We start from the raw sequence: 22,991 nt of genomic DNA, 5'->3' as shown, positions 1-22,991 counted from the left end.
ACTTTACTTAAGATCAAAAATAAAGTGGTTTACAATAGGTTGACCATTGTGAGTTTTAATTTGGATAGGAACGCACTTTTATGTAAAGTTTTATTGAACAGATTAACAAGAAAGTGTGTGTATTTCAATCCTTTTAAAACAATGGAGGTGATGTTATCCTAATCTGTAGACTTTTGTTTGCGACTGTTTCTGTTACAAATGAGAAAGATTACTTTGATAAGAGGTGATAGCTATATTTATGTCCTGTTATTTATGTTTGCTTCCAGTGGAAAAGCAGGTCTCATCACACCATTTGTTTATTACCATTTCCTGCAATTACGCTACACATCCCGCCGTAATCGATATACCAGGACAATGTTCTACGAGTTGCGGGTCCTGCTAGAGCACACGGCGAACAAGCCAAGTGTACCTGGATTTGTACGATCTGCCCTGCGTACGATCGTTGCCTTTACTCTGAGGCTCGCACCACAGCTACCACCAGGACAGCAGTGAACTTATTGTAATATGTTTGTCAAAAAAGAAAAACTGAGGAGAAGGGAAAAAGACAAAAAAAAGAAAGACATGGGGGAAATGTCTTCACATTGGTTATTTGAATTATGTAATGTTTGTGGAATAAATATGACACTACTTTTAAGGTTATGGAAAGGTTTTTCTGTTACTAACTTTTCCTCACATGTTGTTGCAATGTGGTGCACTTTTGTGTACAGTTTGGATTCCACATGTGTGTAATGTTCAGGTACACATTTCCAATTTCCAGACAATTTTACACCTATGACTATTAGAGAATGGTTAGGTTACTATAGGAGTTGTGTATGTCCTCTGAGCACATCACGATTGTTTTTAGGGAAGATCATTGTGTGTAATGAATGAATTTTTCATTTGCATCATCAGTGAGTGTGCATTTTGAAAGATAGGCACTTTTTTATCAAATCTAGTTAAAAGAATAAAGTACATAGTACACAGCATGATGATATATTTTTGTATATGTATCCGTTATTGTTGTATTTTTTTTATGGAACTTAAGTTAGGTTAAGGTGGAGAGTAATTCAGCTGTTCTTTTTCCACTCCTGTTAATGTTACAGGTATAATCCAGGTAGTAACAAACATTTGGCTATAATAAATTCAATAAATATTTTCTCTTAAGGAAACATGTCACTTGCAAAATTGAACCTTGCTTCATTCATCTGCATAACCACCTCTATTATTTGATCATTTGTCATATCTGTACATGAGTTTTAGAATTCTGGTGTCTTAGTTGGCTTTTACCCGCTCATTAATCAAGTTGTTCAGTGTGCCTTTACCTTGGCATCACCAGCAGAATCTTTCCCACCCAGGAACTCTTTTGAGCTTCATGAAGACGTGTGTCACAAGATTTTGTTCGTCACTTGGCTCTTCAAATCATCTGCAGTTAATTACAGACACCCAGGTCAAGTTTCATCATGCACATGTATTTGTCCATTGCTGAACATTTCATACCACTTTCACACTTATCTTGTTATGACTGCACCACCGTATGCTTCATTTAGTTGACAATAAATTTGTCCAGGTTTCATATTTTGAGCATTCAAAAATCAATATCTCTGGCCCCACAGTCGTTGGGACTTTCTACCACTCATTGCACAGTAGCAACTTGTTTTGAATGGTGCTTACACAACAGAGCTAAGATGAGGAAATAATTCGATCTCAGATAGAAGTCTGATATCAGTCTGCGCAACAGGTATGCGCAGTAAGTGTATATTCCTGGATTACCTGTATATTTGCTGTAGATTTTGTTTTGCAGTATTATTTTCTCTTATTAAAAGCATTTATTGTATACTAGTGCAAGCAGATAAATGTAAGAAACTTTGTTTAATGTAGGTAACAGTGGATTTTGTTTGTTGAGCATCGTTTCACTTAATTGTGTGCATTTTATGTGACTGATAATCTACAGGATATGATACCAAAAATATAAAGTTACAAAATCTGTCACTGAAATGAAATTAATGAAACATAATGGCAGCTGCTTAGAAAATCATTGTGTGTTCATTACGTCAATCAGAACCAGTTATATGACAGTATTATACTGGGAATTGCATGGAATTGTTGTTTCCTGCAACAGAGTTTTTGCTACTATGCAGTTTGTATTACTGTTGCTCATTGGACAATTAATGATATTTCATCACAGGGAATGAGAAACATTTTACAAAACAACTGTTTAAGAAATTTTCATGTTCCACTTTTTATAAAAAAAAAAAACATGTTTGTCTTTTGTGCATATGACACACACTTCAATAAACTGTTTAATTGTAATTTATCTGTCCTTTATTTCTGTTATCTGTTACTGGCATATGCAACTAGTTTCCAGATAGTTTTAATCCTCTACAGGCACAGTTCTAAATTAAAAGCTCTGAGGCAAAACCATCCCAAAATACATATTAAAGTAAATTTATCAATAAAGTATTACAGAATTTAAATGACCGGAATGCATTTCACATGTTCCTCACACATTTAAATAATGTCAGTCAACATTGTTGTAACTGTTGAAATGAGATATGAAGTGACGTTTTGCAAACAAGTAGTAGCTAGTTTTAAGACTGCACCTTAAAAAACGCCACTTAGCCCTCTATAGCAGAGGTTTGGAGGCATAGCTTCCTTTAAGTACAGCTCTTGCAGACATCACGAAGGCTCTGGTGTTTCAACCTAAGTCTGTCCTAACAACCTGCACAAAATTTTCACATTCCACTGCTTACATAAAAAAGGAATTATCAGAGATGCTGAAATTTGACTGTGGAATTCCTGTCTCTAAATACCTCTATTATGCTTTGATGCATCATTGACATTTAGTATTATTGTTTTGCTAGTGTTTTTTTTTCTGCCATTGACTATACTGTCCACCATTTGAATAAGTTTGCAAAATGTAACACCAGAGTAACATAAGTATTGTCACCTAACAAGGCTTTCATGAATGATTAGAGGAAAAAGCATACAAAATACATTTCATGCGCAAAATATGTCCCATTACTTTAGTTTCCTTGCCCGCAGACTGAGTTTGCGAGTAATATGCGTTATTAGCAACTTTCTTTTTGTGAGTGTATTGCGCATGAGCTTTATTTTCTTGCAAATAACAGCAGCACGCCAAGAGTTCAAAAACAGCACAATATGAAGACGGTGTGTGATTTATCAGGTAACATTTTGGAACATGCCGTTAGGATGAAAGTGAAGGAACTTGGTGCACCTAGATCTGATCTGAACACCAGTCAAGGACAAAAACAGTGTAAATCCAGGCAACTGCGCACACACAATTTTAACAGAGCAATGTGCTACGCAGCTGAGTGGTTGTGAAGTGAAAAATGCATTTTTCTGTTTCACCTCTCATCTGACAAATTGTAGTGACAGTGCCAAATTCAGAATGGTATCACAGATAAATTTTCATGCAAAGTGAAATTGGGGCCATTATGTGTCAACTAGATAGTGTTTATCACCTTAATATGAAGACATATAATGAAAATGTATTTTTTTTTAAGTACATATTGAGTAAAATAGTGACTGCATTAAATTATGCGGTAAATTCAAGGTTGCTTTAAGGGAGCATGATGAAACAGAAAATTCCAGGACCCCACAATTTTTTTGTGGTCTAGTTGATTTGATGTCAGAATTGGACAGCATGTAGAAGCAGCACACTGAAAAATCGAAAAACCCGGTTTTCTTTGGCATGTCCAAAACAATTAAAAATGAACTGCTGGAAACAATTTATGAGGTATCCCGTAGTCTCGTCAGGAGTGAACTATTGAAGACAAATTTCCTCGCAATCGAAGTTGATGTGCCCATTGACTGCACAGATTTGTCACAACTGGTTGTAATAACTCAGTGTGAGATACGGGGAAAAATAAATGAAAGATTTATTTCATTTGTACAACCAAACAGTCGCACTGCAAATGATGTAACTGCATTTGTTCTCAGTGTTGTAGCAGGGCTCCTACTGTGAGCAGCCAAGAAAGTGGAGTTCGTCAGAATTAGAGGTGTAAGAAAATGCTCACTTCATTCACTGTTATGCATTTCAATTAAATTTAATTGCTGAATGTTGTGGCAGGCAATGAGCAAGTGCAGATCATCTCAGCTTCTTGAAAGGAATATCTACCTTTTCCCCCCAGTCTCTTAAATGCACAGCCATTCTTGATAGTGAAGAAATGGGTTCCTGCCTGTCCTCAGACCATCGGATGGAATTTCAAATCATGGAGTGTAACCACTGTATACAAATAACGAAAGGAAACTGTTGAGTGTATGGAAAAAAATTTCGGTGATGATACTGATGATTACAGAACATAAGCAAGACTATGGGAGTAAAGGATTTCCTGCAAGATCATCATCTCCTCTTCTGATTACTTTTTATTTAAAGTCATGTGTCATTGTGACATTCTGTTCAACCAACTGCAACAAAGGAGAATTGATGCAGTGAAAACTGTTGAATATTTATCTCACATTGCAGCTTCTGTCCAGCATGTTAGGGCCGCACTTGACCATAACAGTTACTGGGAACAGAAAGAACCAACTGTGAATTGGGGATATTTCACAGAATCGAGACTGATGGATGCACGAAACATTTGTGACTGCGTCATGACTCAGATTAGTGATTGATTCAGTTTTAATGATCACTTGTCAATTGCACAACTGTTTGGACCATCATTTTCAAAACAAAAACTGAAAGTAACTTAATTTGTTTAAATTACAGTCTTCAGACTTATGTTGTGAATCAAATGCATTTTTTAAGCCGAAAGGGTTTTATGAAAGCATCAGGTGCTTTGAGTTTGTTGAACTCTTTGTGAAAACAATATGGTAAGAGTTTTTCCTGAAAGTACTAAACTTGCGCAGATAATTGTAACCTTCCCAATGACGAGAGACGAGGCCAAATGCTGCTTCTACATGCTAAAATGAATGAAAACATTTATGCATAATACCATGAATGAAGACAGACTTTGTGTGCCTGCAATGTGTTCTCTCAAAGAAGTAGTATCGAATTGGCCAAATTTCAGTGAAATGGTCATAGACCATTTTGCCACAGAGAAGGGGAGATGAGCTGATTTCATCTATGAACAAATGAATTAAAGTAAGCAAAAGAATATTAATAGGAAATAAAAAGCAATTTGTTTGTGGTAACTATCAGTTTAGCTTAGAATTTAAATGCATAGAAAGGGTAGTGACATGTTTAGCCACCTATGTCATATTTTACAAAACATGCAATTCTTAGTTAAATTGTTACATTTTCTGACACTTTAGCACAAGAAACATACAAAAAATGACACATTTTGGGGAGATCTTTACTGCACTGGAAATATCTTCCATGCTGGCTTAGTTATCACAGACTGACCCACAATTACATTGACTACACTACAAATATTAGCAACTGGCAATTTATGTTGTGCACTGCAATGGTACCTAACACGGAAATCACTTGGGTTGCTTATGTCAACCAATCACAGCACAAGATCCATGACATCGAGGAAACATAGCTGTTTTGTCACACAAACTCATAAACACCACAGTTTGAGCACATGAAACATTAGAGTGTGAAGTATAGGAATTAAAACACCAAAAACATTAAATTAGGTGTGCAGTGAAGCTAACATACACCGCATTAAAGATGTCTACAAAATGCTCCTTTTAGTACAATTTGTTGTGGTAAACCATCAGGAAATATGACATTGGGGGATAAATAAGCTATGTACTATCTTGACAATTAGCTTTTGATCTTATTTAGTAGTTGATTATGGAAAGTAAAGAAGATAAAGTATGTAAACATTTCACTAGAGTGTGATATCGGCAGTCCCCCCCCCCCCCCTCTTTCCACCCTGAATTCTTGGTTGTGGTGACAGACTGATCTGTAGCGAGATCTAGGTTATTTCCTATCGATTCATGTAGCAGCCTTCCCCAGTACGGAAACAATGAGCCACACCTGCACCTGTAAGTTCCCAACTGGTTCAATAAAAAAATACAGCCTATAAGCTACAGTTCAGACCCGATACACCAGTGTTGGTAGTGGCTTTGCTTTCAACAACAATTAAAGGATGTTCCCTTGAAAAGGCCCCCACTTACAGTTTTTAAGACGTCTTTGTCCCCACCTATTGCCTCTCTTTCTTGAACAGTGGGAAAACGTTGTGTGGAGTCACGAATCATGGAACACAGTGTGGTGATCCAATAGCAAGGTGTGGGTATGAGAAATGTCCGGTGAACGTCATCTGTCAGCGTGTGTAGTGCCAACAGTAAAATTCAGAGGTGGCGGTCTTATGGTGTGGTCGTGTTTTTCATGGAGGGGGCTTGCACACCTTGTTGTTTCGCGTGACACTATCACAGCACAGGCCTACATTGATGTTTTAAGCACCTTCTTGCTTCCCACTGTTGAAGAGCAATTCAGGGATGGCAATTGCATCTTTCAACACAATCAAGAACCTGTTCATAATGGACGGTCTGTGGAGGACTGGTTACACGACAATAGCATCCCTGTAATGGTCTGGCCTGCACAGAGTCCTGACCTGAATCCTATAGAACACATTTGGGATGTTTTGGAACGCAGACTTCGTGCCAGGCCTCACCGACCTACATCGATACGTCTCCTCAGTGCAGCACTCCGTGACGAATGGGCTGCCATTCGCCAAGAAACCTTCCAGCACCTGATTGAATGTGTGCCTGTGAGAGTGGAAGCTGCCATCAAGGCTAAGGGTGGGCCAACATCATACTGAATTGCAACATTACGGATGGAGGATGCCAGGAACTTGTAAGTTATTTTCAGCCAGGTGTCTGGGTACTTTTGATCTCATATACATAGAGAGAGGGGGGGGGGGGGGGGAGAGGAATGTATTGGCCTCAAAAATTATACTTAACTGCAACATTGACTGTGGGAATGCAATCAGTTTGGCCGACAGCTTTCAACCAGCCTCATCTTGGCTCCTGTCCCTCTTTGTCTCTTTCTTTTATTTTTTCCCAATGTTAATAAAGGACATTTGTCAGTAAATGATCACAAATTGATTGAAATGCTGACTGAAGAAAATATAATCGTGCAAGATTTGCTTATATGACTTTGTCCTGAAGGAGAAGTCATAAAAAGCTACCTTACCTCTGCAGAGTACCAACTCTCACTCAACTACAGTACCATTGCAGTGCACAACATAAATTGCCAGTTGCTAATATTTGTAGTGTAGCGAATGCAATTGTGGGTCAGTCTGTGATAACTAAGCCAGCATGGAAGATATTTCCAGTACAGCCATCTTCAATTTTGTTGAAATTTGTACAGAACTTGCTTAAGGGACTTGCATGAACCACTGCTGAGTTTCAGCTCCATTTGTAACTTGGTGTTGGTACTGGAGCTATTTCACTAAGATCAGGACTGGAAACATGCCAAAAATCCTCAAAAGTTCAGCAAGTCAATATTCCCAACAGGCAGACTAGTTTACAAAGCAACATTAGGTTTGCCAGCTTGATCATGAAACGAATTTCCCGCATCTGGTTTCGTATATGATTGTAGACACAGCATCACCAGTGTACACTTCAGATTCATTGTGAGTTTTAGCAGCTGCAAGAGTTGCACCACAGTTGTAAGAAATGTGTTTGAGTTCCTGGTTGGATAAAGTAAAGAAGTCTGATAAGCTGCTCAGTGATCTAGCTAATAAAAATTGTTGTGGAAGACCCAGGATGTTAGTCCAGTCATCTGAAAATGTCATCAGAACAGATCACATTCCTTCTAATAAGAGTCCATAATGCAGTAAGTAAGAAAGACGCTGCAATGTGTGAAGCAACTGAAACTAAAAATTACAGTACATTTCTTGGCAAGTTGAGATACATATTCATCTCTACAGTACCTATGTAGTGTTCCAAATTCAACAATTGCCCAATTTGTTCCAATTGTGTGTGATGTCATCTACACAGGACTTGCAGAATAAATAATATTGATGCTATTTAATTATTTTTTATTATTGTTAAAGAGCTGGAAATGCGTCACCAACTTGGAATACTATTGAACCTACCGTATTTACTCGAATCTAAGCCGCATTCGAATCTAAGCCGCACCTGAAAAATGAGACTCGAAATAAAAGAAAAAAAAATTTCCCTTATCTAAGCAGCACGTGAAATTCGAGACTCGAAATTCAAGGGGAGAGAAAAGTTTTACGCCGCACCTCCAAATCGAAACAAAGTTGGTCCATTGTAATATAAGACACAATTTAGGTCGAATGAATAACGATACAGCTACAGTAGTTTGGTTCGAGTCGTAAGCTTAGCAGTTAAGCTTCACCAGGTAGCCATTGCTATGCGTCAGGCGCTCCGTCCGTATTTATACGGGTACCCTTCCTTTTTCACTTGCTTCGATTGCTTATTTTGCTTTGATCTGATAAGTGCCTATTTCTTTGTTATAGATGTCTACGTCACTCTAAGCTGAAAATGCATTACTGTACTATGTCACGTATTGTTTGTCGCATTCTGATAGTGTGTGTTTACGGCCTGTCGCCGCTCGCGGCATGGCTTGCTTTTGTGATCGCTACTGCCGCTTACAATAAATAAAAAAAAAAAAAAAAAGAGAGAGAGAGAGAGGAATCGTCTCATTAGCGAAACAATGACAAAAGACTGCTATTTGTTCTTACTTACACTGCTGCTTTCTTTGATAATGTTTAACAAGAACCAAATAATAGACTGCGTATGATAGAACATGTTCTGAACGAGAGTTAGGCGAAAATTTTTCTCCGTTTGAAAATCTTTGCGGCCGCTTCTTTAGTACATCAAATTCTGCACAGAAATTAGAGTCATCTTGCCGTGCTTCATTTCTGACTGTATCACTATTAGGTATAAGAATAATACGAATATAAACATGACAGGATATGTACATTCTTCCGCGTTTGCTGTTGTCTCACTCTAGTTTCGTAGTTTATTAGGCGGACAGGAATTAAATGAGATAGCAGCAAACACGAAGGAATACATGGCAAAATGTTTATATTCGCATTCTTTCTTATGGTGAAGAGAATACTGCATGTGATTCACATTTCATCAGGTTTCTATTAGCAACCATCTCTTCTCACAGGTAGGAAAAAATTTAGAACGTAGAGTTGGCCATATTGACAAACATCCCAACAGTCTTGCCAGTCGGATTTTCGTAGTACATTGAAATTCTGCTACATTCGAAGATGAACAATACGGAATTTGTACTTACTTCGTTGGATAATGTATGAAAATGCAGTGGTCGAAACTCAGGGCGGAGGAAAAAAAGCTCGTCTTCCACCCCTTTTTTTAAAAAAATTATTTACTGACGCAGAGGTTTTGGCGCCAGTATTTATCTTTGTGCCTACAAAGCATGCCTGACGCCTGTATAGTAGAGTTGGGCAACACGATTCTTTTTCCCGATTCGATTCCTACGATTCAGTCTCACATTGCGAATCGATTCCTACGATTCGTTCACGATTCATTCTAGTCTGCGATGGCACGATTCTTACGGAATGCAAAAAATTCTACATCTTACTCACAGATGGCAGAACATGTCTGAAATTGTCAATGGGGTTAGAATCGAACTGTGTCATGATAATATATGCCATAAATAGTTTATGAGTAAACATGCAAATGACGTTACAAGTGTGATTCTCGATTTATACGTCACGTTCGATTTGATTGCATCTATTGTTTTATTTCAGTATGCCAGGAAAGAGGAGTCGATTTGTGCGAAAGGTGGTGCAAAATTACGTGGTATGCCAGTTTGGTTGTGTGGCTTGAACGTATCTAACTACGGACGTCTGTTTTATAGTAACAAAATCTAGCAGTGAGGCAGACGTGATTTGGCTCATATCATCCTATGTTTTTCTGTGCTAAGATGTCTTTCCAAGTCCACATCACTCTTGCAATTCATAACGCAGCTGACAGCCCTTCCACAAGGCAAATTTAGTTTAACTTTCATTTCCTCTAAATACGAAGCATAGGTATTTTGCTTTTAATTTGTATGAGAACTTGCCACTGGCACAACTATTTACATGAGAAGACGACACTGCCAAGTGTCAGCTTGGTTTTCACGCGTAATATTACGGCCCAGGAACTTCGTTTGTTCGTTTCGAGCTTCCTTTGTTGACACGCGTTCTCCACTTGACTGCCAACTGGCGGCCGTAATCATTCGGCACGACTCGGCATGATTCGGAAGTTGCCTTCGAAGCATAGCGTACTAAGAATCGATGAATCGTTGGAACTTGGAATCGTCAGGACTCGGAAACACACAATCGTTCTTACGATTCTTTTGAACGACGATTCGTCAGTATCACGATTCGACTCTTAAGATTCTTTATTTAGAGTCGTTCAAATGAACGACTCATTCACGAATCGCCACAACTCTACTGTATAGCGCTACATATATTCGACGGGAGAAGTTAGTTGTGGCAGCACCTACCAACATTTTTCAGAACTTCCTCTTGCTTTGCACACGATTCTAAGCCGCAGGCGGTTTTTTGGATTACAAAAACCGGAAAAAAAGTGCGGCTTAGATTCGAATAAATACGGTAATTTAATGTGGCATCATAGTACAATGTGATTGCTCGAGACTTGACAGCCCTCCTTTGCCTGGTATTTGCTCAGCAGTAAGGAACTGTTCCAATTATAGATGTCCTTTCTTTTGACTTTTAGCCATTAGTGATTGCATTTCCTACATAAGTTCAATGTTGTATTCTTCTGGCAACTTTCACATTTTCACTACAAAGCTTTGCCAAAGCTGGCAATTTGGTTGTCATCCTGAGCGTGTTTTGTGATTGCCTAACTTAGAGCATCAGCAGCATCTTTCTTTCTTCACACTCAGTTTTGATGCTGGTTGCTACAAGACTGAACAGTCACTGATTCTGCTTGTCCATGGTGTAGCAAGAGTGGTTCACTTATTGTGCTCCTGTGACTGAAAATTTTCATCTTCTTCATATGCTGCATAATCACCCTGAAAGGGAGGAATGAGATGGTTTCAGCTTGAGCTGAAGCATACCTGATCATAATTTGTAGGAAAAAGATAGAGTGCTACTTACCATAAAGAAGACAAGTTAAGTTGCAGACAGGCACAATTAAAAGACTCTTACAAAAGCTTTCAGCCACAGCCTTTATCAGCAAAAGAGAAACAGAGGGACACACCTTCCAACCAACAGTTTCCACCCCCCTCATCCTATCATCGCCTCCTCCCCATTCTTGTCTCGCAGCCTCTTTGTTTGCAACCCCCTGCCAATGCACTCACCTATCTTTCCCTACTCCTCTCTTTTTTGCTCCACCTCCTTGCCCCACAACCACCTCATGCTTTGCATGTAGAAATTCTAGTCTCTGCACACTCTGCCAGACAGCATTCCTCTGTCCTGCCATCCATACACGACTATCCTGACCCCTTCCCCACCCAATCCAGATTGCTGCTTCCATGCCACGTGATAGCTGCATTCTGGCCTGAGCTACTGGTCATGAGTGTGGGATGTGCTTGCTTTTGTGTGTGTGTGTGTGTGTGTGTGTGTGTGTGTGTTGCTGTTGAAGGCTGTGGGCAAAAGCTGTGTGTAGGTGTCTTTTAATTGTGCCTGTCTGTAACTTAATGTGTTTTACGGGAAGTGGCAATCTGTCTTTTCCTACATTGTTGATATTACTAAGTGGAGTTTCAATTGTTTGATCATAATTTGTATTCTTATACTGATCTACAATTTTTGGATCAGTAATCCTGATTGCTTTTTTGCAATGACTGGAAGAGTAAAATGAAGAGCTTTGTGATTTACATCTACATCTGTTGTCTTCAAACCACTGTGAAATGCATGGCAGAGGATATGTCACATTGTATCAGTCATTAGGGTCTCTTCCCATTCCATTCACATATGGAGTGTGGAAAGAATGATTGTTTGGATGCCTTTGTGTATGCTATCTGTTATTAATGTAAGTTTGTCCTCATGATTACTATGTGAGTGATACATAGGTGGTTGTAGTATATTTGTAGCCATCATCACTTAAAGCTGGTTGTTGAAACTTTGTAAGTAAACTTTCTCAGGCTAGTTTACATCTATCTTTCAGAGTCTGCCACCTCAATTTCTTCAGTGTCTCTGTGACACACTGCAACAGATCAAATGAACCTGTGACCATTTGTGCTGTCTTCCTCTGTATACGTTCAATATTCCCTGTTAGTCCTATTTGGTATGGGTCCCACACACTTGAGCAATATTCTACAATGGTCTGCAGGAGTGATTTGTAAACAATCTCCTTTGTAGAGTGATTTTATTTCTTAGTATTCTGAGCCTATGTGATCATTCCACCTTATGTCCGTACAATGTGTTACACCCAGGTATTTGTACGAGTTGGCCGATTTCAGTTATGACTGACAGATATTATGTTCGTAGGATACTATCTTTTTTCATTTTGTGAAGTGCACAGTTTTACATTTTTGAACATTTAAAGCAAGTTGCCAATCTTTGCCCCAGTTTGAAATCTTATCAAGTCCTGACTGAATATTTACACAGTTTCCTTCAGACACTACTTCTTAGACTGTCAAAAGATGCAGTTTTAGTTGGAGTAGACTCACGTCCATTAACACCATATTTAATGAAGTTGTTTTCAAAGGTCCAGGCTCTTGAGTTTTAATGAAAAGACTGTTGAGAGCTCTCCGTGTTATGGAAAAATCATTTAGAATTGTTGTTTCTAAATTTTGCTTGTACAAAAAGCCGGTATCACTTTGCTCACAAATAGTTGGCAAAGATGTCAAAGCTACAAGTGTGATTCACAACTTGCAGAGAAAAACAGCTTGTCAGTAATATGTAAAACTGCAGCTCATAGATCAGGAGCATGTGGATAATGGAATTTACCAGCCAGGTAAGTGAAGAAGCATAAATGATAGGTGGCTGACAGATGCAAAGCTGCAATTTGGCAACAATAATGATTTGAAGCAGGCTGCATTTAGAAGAAAAAGATTTACAAGCTAATTTCTTGAAAACTGATCTGCACTTTAGCAACATTTCAAAGTTTAAAAGTATGTACTACAGTTTGTGAATGTGAAGCACTGTGGTTTCATTTTAAATAAATCTGAATACTGAATAATGATATGGTTATAATAGAAGGAAACATTCCACGAAGGAAAAACATACCTAAAAACAAAGATGATGTGACTTACCAAATGAAAGTACTGGCAGGTCGACAGACACACAAACGAACACAAACATACACACAAAATTCAAGCTTTCGCAACAAACTGTTGCCTCATCAGGAAAGAGGGAAGGAGAGGGAAAGACGAAAGGATGTGGGTTTTAAGGGAGAGGATAAGGAGTCATTCCAGTCCCGGGAGCGGAAAGACTTACCTTAGGGGGAAAAAAGGACGGGTATACACTCGCACACACACACATATCCATCCACACATATACAGACACAAGCAGACATATTTAGGTCTTTAAATATGTCTGCTTGTGTCTGTATATGTGTGGATGGATATGTGTGTGTGTGCGAGTGTATACCCGTCCTTTTTTCCCCCTAAGGTAAGTCTTTCCGCTCCCGGGACTGGAATGACTCCTTACCCTCTCCCTTAAAACCCACATCCTTTCGTCTTTCCCTCTCCTTCCCTCTTTCCTGATGAGGCAACAGTTTGTTGCGAAAGCTTGAATTTTGTGTGTATGTTTGTGTTCGTTTGTGTGTCTGTCGACCTGCCAGTACTTTCATTTGGTAAGTCACATCATCTTTGTTTTTATGAATACTGAATAATATGGATAGTAGCGCAGCACCACAAATGAGTATAGACAGAGTTTGAGGAATTCTTGGAAATTTTGCACAGCTATGGCCGGGAGGCAGAAGTTAAGGTTCCAGTGGACACATCGGGTAGGGGGCACTGTCAGTGTTGTTATTAACCACATGATTCTGTGAGCCAGGTGTACAACACCACTCACAGACAAGGAGTCAGTACTGGTGAGCACTATAAACAAGTGTAGAGTAATCAGGTGCAACACAGGGCACTGACGTGGTATGAAAATTCGTACATTGCAGTTACAGCAGCACCTAGCACCTGTGGCCAAAGTGGGCTAGAAAAACCTGAAGTTATAATTATTAAGGAACACTCCACTTGCCCTTCCAGTGAGACTACATCAGAAGCATAGGAAAATAAATATAAATAAAGGAGCTCAGAGGCTCAAGGCAAACAGTCACATTGCCACTGTGGCCTCGTCCGGAACCAGAGAGAATGACAATTGTTTAAGCTGCTGGCTGACCACAGCAGCAATCTTATGATGGATTTCAGTGGCCCACGTATCAACTGCCGAGCTCTGCTGTACAGACGCACCACAACCGTGGCAATGCAAGTCTGAAACTTGGCACTGCATGGATGCGGGGAGCAGAGACGCGGCCAGCCTCTGCTCTCTGGGTGGCATTGTCCTTTGGACCGAAAGCCACTGTCTGCAATGGCGAATGCTGGGACACTATCTTGTGGCCTCCTGGGTCCAAGGCTGTCCTCAATCACTGACTGAGCTGTTGTGAGTAAGCAACTGGAGCCGCTGAGGCTGAACTACTACATCGGCTGCTGGCTGTTACCCTTTGGTGCTCTACATGGTGACCACAAGTAGCACTCCAGAGGGTGAGCATGGGACTTCCCGCTTGGCCAACACACACTATTGGTCATGGTGTCTGGGCGAGGACAAGAGCCATTATGTCACGGGGACGGAGTCGCCGAGTGTCATAGCAGCAGATCCCGGTGCTGGCATTTGCACTGACTTATATACACACACCACACTGGAATCTTGTGGATCAGCAGAGGCACTGTGCAGCATCTCGTGGACCCAATGGAGCATGCCAACTGAGCTACGCCTCCAGCAGATCCGGACTACGAGTGCCCTCTGCCGCCTGCCAGGCAGCACATTTGGACTTGGAGCCTCTCTGCTACGTGATGCTACACATAGTCATGGCTCTGATGCCATTAGTGGCTTAGGTACAGAGAGCCCCATTCTTGTTCGCATTGAGAGCTGGACACTGTTTCTTGCTGTGTTATTTGGAGTGAGTCTCTGCACACTTGGAGAAATACAACTTATATAAATCTTCCATTTACTGTGTTAACTTATTTTCTAATCACATCTGTTCCTGCCCCAGCTTTCCTACGATGACAGTTGCTGCGCAAATCTGTAGCCCACCTCTCCTTGCCATTGCATATGAAGTCATACACAACAGATATGGCAAAAAATCACCATATTCTCCTACTGATTCTAATTTTTTGAAACTCTGCTAAAAAATGAAGTTGCAATCTGGGGCCACGCTGCTATTTGAGTATAACAAATAGCCAGTGCTAAAGGTGACAAATGAGGGCAAAGAACTCTGTTTATCATGTTAATTTTCCCATTTTCAAGGGCTAAAAGCAGATTAAAGCATGTTATGTAAACCCAAGCAGCAGATCAACTACTTTCTATTGTTATTGTATAGTACGAATGAATTTTTGTTAAGTTTTTAATTTATTACTGTTATGATAATTTCCTGCTCATTTTTATTTCACAGAAATAGCAGACATGTCTTTAATCTTTTAAGCAAGTGAGCATTATACGTCATTGCTACAGCACTTCATAAAAATACTTCCAGACTAGGGTTGGTGCCATTCTGCAATGCAATGGATTTCCAGTGACCACAGCAAGAAACTATTGTATAGACCAGGTGCAGGAACTCTCCGCATGAACACTTATGCCTTAAGCCACGACACGTGGCAAAAGGGACATTATTGCCTCAGCCATGCTGTAACAATTCTTGTGCCACCTTTGTTTAGCTCGTTTCTGTCAGCATTGTTAATAAAATAGCACTGAATGTTTTTCCCATTTTCTATAATATGCAATATTTCAAACCAATTTAAATGTTATGAATAAAAGAATAAAAACTACTCTTTTTTTAAAAAAAACACACACACACACACACACACACACACACACACCACTATAACAATGACTGTATCTGCCAAGAGCAGAAATCTAGCTGGAGTGGGAACTGAGGGTTGGACTTCAGTGCCTGGTCATAGTGGCCATGTGTGAGAGTTTTTTTTGCATGAATGTGTGTTTTCTACTTCTGAAGATGGACTTTGTCTGAAAGATGAAGTATGTCTGGCGTTCTGTTTCTTTGTACTTGTCTGCGACTCAATCTATCCTTTCCATGTTGATGTTATTCAGTCCAGGACATTCCAGTGGTTGAATATAGAATAAAAAATTCAGCTTACCAGATTTCTGAAAGCTTTTCCTCCTGTACACAATTTTCCTGAAAAAACGATCTGGCAACTTGAACCATGGGAATTTAGTCTGGGAAACATCAGCTGTTCCACAACAAATTCGTTTTGCTTGCCTATATTTTTCTTAATTTGTTAGTGTATGTACTCCTAACTGAATGAATTTTCCTCTGCAGTTCATATGTTGTCAACCTATCCATGTTCAGATCGTGTAGGAAAGCCTCAAGGGCAGCAACACGTTACTAATTGTTTCTGTATATGTCACACTGAAATTCCACAAGCATCTATGCACAGCATAGATATCCTAGAAGCAAACAATTTCCTCTGTTTCCCAGTTAATATTTCAGTTTGTTTATACTCTACCAACACCACACATTAACCCAAAACTGTTTTTGGTTTTATCAACAAGGTATGCAAAAATGCACCACAAATGCTAGTAGCACAGCCGCGCGCAACTTACCGTCATTGTATAAACTAGGAGTAATAGAGCTACAATCTTGCAACTTCTGATCCTGACACAACTTTTTCACAGAATACAAAATAACACACATGACCAGAAAGCAATGCCCCTGGCACAATCTCTTTTCAAACTTGCTGGAAAATTTTGACGCAAATTTCTCTAGCTTTCAACAAGGAATAGGTAGTGAGTAATGGGTACTGGGAACATAATGATGTGTGTGTGTGCATTGTTTGTCTGCATGTCAAAAAATGAATGAATTATGAACTTCCCTAGAAATGTATTCACTTTGTTATCAGCCTCCAAATGTTGTCCATGATTGACAACAAGTATTTTAAAACTGACACATCTGATTTTGTAATAATCAACACTATTGAAAAGATTGCATTTAAGTTTATCAAATACTTATTTTCATTTTAGTGCCATTTCATTTAAGATGAGTGGTCCATGGTGACTGCAATACAATCAGTTACACTACATTTGATGTATTGTGACACACAAACTTAGTGTGAATCTACTGTGTCAAATCACCCAAGCTACCTGCTGTGGTATAAGCCTTTCATACCTATGCAGTTTCACTGGATCGCCACCTGAAATTGCTGTTGTAGGAGACATCCTTAAAATACAGAGCCAGAAGCTTCTTTTTTAAGTTCAAAATTGTAAGTTCACCAATATTTAATGAAGTCTATCAGGGCCTGCTGATGATGACCTGGACTCTTACAGCCTCTAATAATGTTCACACACAGATTGTACAAACATATGCATAGTTTGTTTGAAATTTTCCCGGCGTACTGTTTGTTCCATAAAAACACGGGAGAACTGCCGTAAGTCAGTAACATTAGCCCCTTTGGCTTTAAATAGCAGAGCTCAGCGCGTATTCGCCAGTACTTCTCCAGCTGGACTCACCTGAAAATGGCCAAAAGACTTTGTGCCGAAATATCGTGGCAAGATGTTACTGACTTACGGCAGTTCTCCCGTGTTTTTATGGAATATGCATAGTTTAATAGTTTTTACCTCTTCAGGAAGTAAAGGTACACACAGTACAGATGAAGTGATCATAAGTTGAAGTTGCTACACTAGCAATTACACACACATTTTGATGTCTACTGCTCATAACTATAAAATATGTGCTCTCAACCTGAATTAAACAAATGGAGAGGCAACATAAACCATTCCCGAGGCTGAGCAAAATGCAGACTAGCTAGACTGAATCTACACTAAATGAAGAATGAGAGCAGACTTAAGGACGGACTGACTGAAATGACATGACAGTTAGCCTTATAAAGATTCATTCCATGATATTACTGAACATTTATAAACTCTAAATGTTAGAAAGTTCATCTTTTATTTGCTATTGAATCTGTGTTAAGATTATTTGGAATGTTTTATTTCAGGATTTGTTGCAGCTTGTTTTTTGTTTTGTCGCATAGGGATCTTTTTTGGTTCAAGGTGCACAGATACACTTATTTCTTAACCTACTTTCCCCTTCTCAATGTACAGTCTTAATTCTGAGCCCCAATTTCATTTTTTCTCTCTTCTAGACCTCTCGCTATCTTAAACTTCTCTCATGTCCACGAATGAGGCAATAACAATTGTAATGTTCTACCACACAATCGCCAGTCAGTTACAGTGAAATCACATGCCTCCTTAAGATACAATTCTGTCCAAATATCACTTTCTATGTTAGGATCAAACTCGCTGTATTTTCCCTTAAAATTATCAACATTAGTAGCTGCAACATCATTATCATGAAATAAAGCACTACTTTTTACTTCCACATCATTACAAACACCTTCACGTACAGCACTTTCAACAGCTGCAGATACATCACTACAACTCACTACATACAACCTCATTTACCTGTCGACAAATCACCAACATAAGAACCATTCATAGTTTCACTGTCCTCTGTCATTATATCACATAATTTATAGCTACAGTGTCATGCACTTTCAGAATCAACAGTACCATTGGTTTAAACCTGAGCATAACACCTTTTCCTCTCCTACACACTCCTGTACCACATTAATTTCAGATCGCACATCAAATTCAGATCCACATTCATTCTCAAAGAAACATTCAATATCCACAGATCCATCCGGAATTGGGGTTCACCTCCATTAGTAGAAAGATACGCAGAAATTTCTTCCTCTGAAGTAGCTTCAATTTTCGTAACTTCAGCACATAAAACATCATTACTACCTTCCTTCAAAAATAATTCACTAATATCCGCCGACACGCAAATTCATCAACAGCTGACGAGACTAATGCTGCACCGCCATTATTAAGCTCCATAACAACTTTTGCTGTCACAATATCACCTGAAACATCATCACCTTCATCACTATAATTGTTACTGCTGGTTAGTACCTCTTTAGAATTTTCTATACCATCTAACTCCACCAAATTCAGCTCCACCTCAGCCTCCTTTTGGCACAGAGAATCTTTCATTGTATTAACATTCACACACTCTTTCATCTCACTTTCATAAAACAAATCATTTAGCCCCAAATTTGTTATCATCGCCTTTATCGTTATCTTTCATTATCTTAAGATTATGCCTTTTATGTACAATCTGATTTGAAAATTTACCTATTTGATTCTCATCTCTTACTAATTTCATTTCAAAATTCTGATGCCTTACTGCTGATTTATTAACACCTATCACATTTCCGTTTACTCGTGTCGTGTTCATTGCTGGTTTATTTTGCGATCTACAGACCTGAGATGTGGTCAAACTTAGTTTTCTGATCTCCCATTACATTGGATCATTTCGCCAGGTGCTAGACCCTCAAATCTACATTCTTGGTGCGTCCCTGTCACGAAAGTATCCGTTCCAATTACTCCTTTGAAATTTATCATTGGATGTGTTCCTGTTACTGTTTTCCTTATCAAAACTGCTGTTTGTGTTCTGTTGATAACTTCCTGGATGTCTTTCATAGTAATCACTCTGACCGTCATTATGATTTCCACTCTGAAACCTATTTGTCTGCTTACTTGGTGGTTTAAATTTCAACTCCCATTCTATTTTTTGTACAAAGTTCAAAAATTCATCTATTGAGTTGCTAGGACTGTGCACTAGATTCCACTGCAAATTTTCCGGTAACCGCCTTTTCAGCGTCATAATTTCTGTAAGCACTTTCAATGGAATATTTCACATGCATTAATCTCGCAAGTTCACTTTTACAAAATTCTCGCATCGACCTGTTTCCGTATTTAAATGTTGGCCCGTTCAGAAACTAATTTTGGAGTTGCATTTGCTTTGCTTCACTCCAGAACTTGTTCAGGAAACTACTTTCAAATATGTTGTAGGTAGCGAATGTATCACTGTGACTATTTGCCCACGATTGCAGCTCACCTGCCAAATGTTTTTTCACGAATTTTATCTTCACTTCATCAGACATTCCTCTTATAAAACCATCCCTGCATGCTGCTAGAAGATTTACTGGGTGATACTTCCCATTGTCTCCAAAACATTTGACCATTCCCGAGTTCATCCACGGAACACTGATCACTGTAGAGGTTTGGTGTGCAACAAAAGAATTCAACTCGGTTTTTATTTCATTGATTAGCTTTTTAACTTCACCATTTTCAATTTTAATGCCAGATTCTACTTGTTCCTTTATGTTATCTATTTCTTTCTCCCCTTTCCCTATTTGAACAGATAAGTTGCTAGAAGCCTCTGTTGTCTCACCCATTAGAGCATCTTGCCTACTCATACAATTTCTTACATTGCCTCCCAGATCTGCCTGCAACTTCTCCACCTTATCACTGGAATTTTTCTTGGCTTGATCTAACTTAAGAGTCAAGTATTCCAACTTCATCAGAAATTTTACCCATTTCATCCTGAATGGTTTATAATTTTCCGTCTATCAATTTCTCGATTCCACTAGCAATTTGACCTACTTCATGTTTCACAATCGAAGCTATTTTGGATTGAACTGAATCAGTTTTTAAATTTACATCACCCATATCGGTTTTAACAGAATCAATTTTGGATCCCAATCCTCTTATCATTTGCATTAATTGCGACATCATGTCTCCCCCAAATTCATCTCCCTTGCCTGATTTCAGACTATTTGCCCAACTAAATTCACCACTGATCACGCCCTCCCACTCTGACTTCGGGCTAAGCGGCTCACTAGTATCTTCGGACCCACACAAAATGGCCAACTGCTTAATATTAGTGATGTTTATTATTGGCGATTGAACTACAGAATCATACATAATCTTGCTAACAGTGCAGGTACTTAGCTTTGTCATGCTGGATCCTTCTGCCATGGTATTGCTGCCGATGTTGCTGTCAAAGCTGATGCTGAAGATCTCATAGCCCCTGCTGTAGTACTGCAACTGCCGCTGTGCAACAAATTGCTGTTGAAGATGCCACTGCTGCCTGGAACCACGTGCTCTTGATGTCGCCTCTTCTTCCCTGTTACTTTATTATCACTCCTAACCACTGCTAAAACTCGGTGCACACAACTGTACCAAAATTCGTAGCTCAGAGCCTCCACACAAGCCGTCTACATTGCCACAGACTTGGGACCTAGATCACTGAATGTCCGAAACTGTGAGAATTACAATTGTAATTTGACAACCATTAAATAAACCTAATATTTCACTCCTGAACTGATCTCACATTTAACTTTTGTGAGAAGCTTGGATAATACTTTTGGAAACACTTTGCAGAATTCAAATCCAATTCTAAACTTTCAAGAGTTCATATTCCGCAACTAACACTTTCCAAAATCCAATCCTGTTCCAACACTTTGCAAGATTCTCATCCCTCAACTAACACTTCCCAAATTCCTATCTCGGACAAGCCCCCAATTGCAGGCTAACATCCCAAAGATGTTCAGGCTCACATGCAGTTCCTCTTCATTGAAATGTCTTGGCTAAAACTTGTATAAGGTTTGAACCACACGTGTCGGATTACACACGCTAAATTAGACATTTGTGACCCATTTGGTTAAATTGTCTGGCTGACGGCAGGTTTGCAAAATTGTATAAAATATACATATAATAACAGTAATAATAATATTGGTAACTAAACTAGCAAGCCATAAATGATGTAGGCCATACAGTTGTGTTTTGGTTAGAATAATGTTTATTCAGAAAGAAAACTACTAGGAAAAGTGGTCGTATTTAGAATTACTATTACACTTGAGCGCATATCCATTTGACACAATTCGAGCATTCACAATCTCATCACGAATTATAAGTCCAATACTCAACCTCGTTAACTACGTGAAAAGTTAGAGTTCAAGCCAGGCGCGTGGATACTCTCAGCACTCAGACACTAAGTCCCGTGATACCACACAACACGAAATTTTCTAAGTCATTACACTTCCTAGCTACCTAAAGACTGACCGTCCACTTTCACGTCGCAATCCAAACTGTCTCTGCCTGTCCCCAGTCGCGTTTCCCGCACACCGAGTATCTTCTCTCAACTGACTAGTGCAGTTCCTTTCCTGAAGCCATTCATCTGATTGGCTGCAGCTTATTATTATTATTCAAAGCTTGACCACTTTCACATTCTAAATAAAGTAACAATAATATCCATTAAATAATAAACATTAAATTCTTTTACATAAAACCAATACAATTTTCTTCTTAGCATTGAATGCCATGGCTAGTAGCCTTGCACCAATGTTTCTGATAAATAAAGAACAAAAGTAACTTTTATGCACTAAACATTACAACAAATATTCTATTACCTAATGATTCAATAAGGCATCATGCTGCCATCATTCAATGTGTTTTGTGCGAAGGAAATGATGATCTGATGCTTAACTGCAAATTTAAATTATCATAATTTAAATTTACTATATCTTTTAAACAAATAAAGATGCATAGTTGATATTTACAACATTTGTCATTTTAAACATGCACTTCTATATGAAATGTTGATCATTAAGATCGACCAAAGCATTCAGATTTTAGCATTCAGGTCTTACAAAACTTGTTAATTTCACTTTAACAGCTACTCCTGAACTATTATAGATATGATCAATATTCAAGTTTTATTGGGATCACCGTGAAAATTTATGAAGGATGGTAGATTAAAATTACTGTGGCTCCATTCCCTGAATTACTACAGAATTAGAATTGTTTTCATAAAGATTTCCCTTTATGGCTGATCTTAAGTCTGCCATATTTAATGCTGCTACGTCTCCCTGGCAACAAATGGTTTCTACAGGGTTTCCCTATGAGGTATGTTCTCGTCTGTCACACTTCACACTACAGTGCTTAGTGCCTCACTCAGCCTAGCCTCATTCAGCACAATAGACGCCTGTGATTTTCCCCATCTCGTGGCAAATCTGCACTTTTTGTGGCACACGGTCCTGGATGACAGGGTTTGTTTCACAATTCCTAAAG

General features: G+C 39.0%; 1 protein-coding gene across 1 annotated transcript in view; it reads left to right on the top strand.

The window, feature by feature from the left end:
- The window catches only part of LOC126094549 (Krueppel homolog 2), a 55,308-nt gene extending 53,019 nt beyond the window's left edge, over nt 1–2,289 (top strand). Inside the window, exon 6 of the mRNA XM_049908982.1 lies at nt 267–2,289. Coding sequence (XP_049764939.1) covers nt 267–492 — 226 coding nt within the window. The 3' untranslated portion in view covers nt 493–2,289. The remainder of the gene's footprint in view (nt 1–266) is intronic.
- Nucleotides 2,290–22,991: the final 20,702 nt, after the last annotated feature.

This window comes from Schistocerca cancellata, chromosome 8, assembly GCF_023864275.1.
Source record: "Schistocerca cancellata isolate TAMUIC-IGC-003103 chromosome 8, iqSchCanc2.1, whole genome shotgun sequence".
In the NCBI taxonomy this organism is placed as follows: domain Eukaryota; kingdom Metazoa; phylum Arthropoda; class Insecta; order Orthoptera; family Acrididae; genus Schistocerca; species Schistocerca cancellata.
Note: the sequence above shows the minus strand (reverse complement) of the source record. Positions and strands in the feature narration are given on the sequence as shown.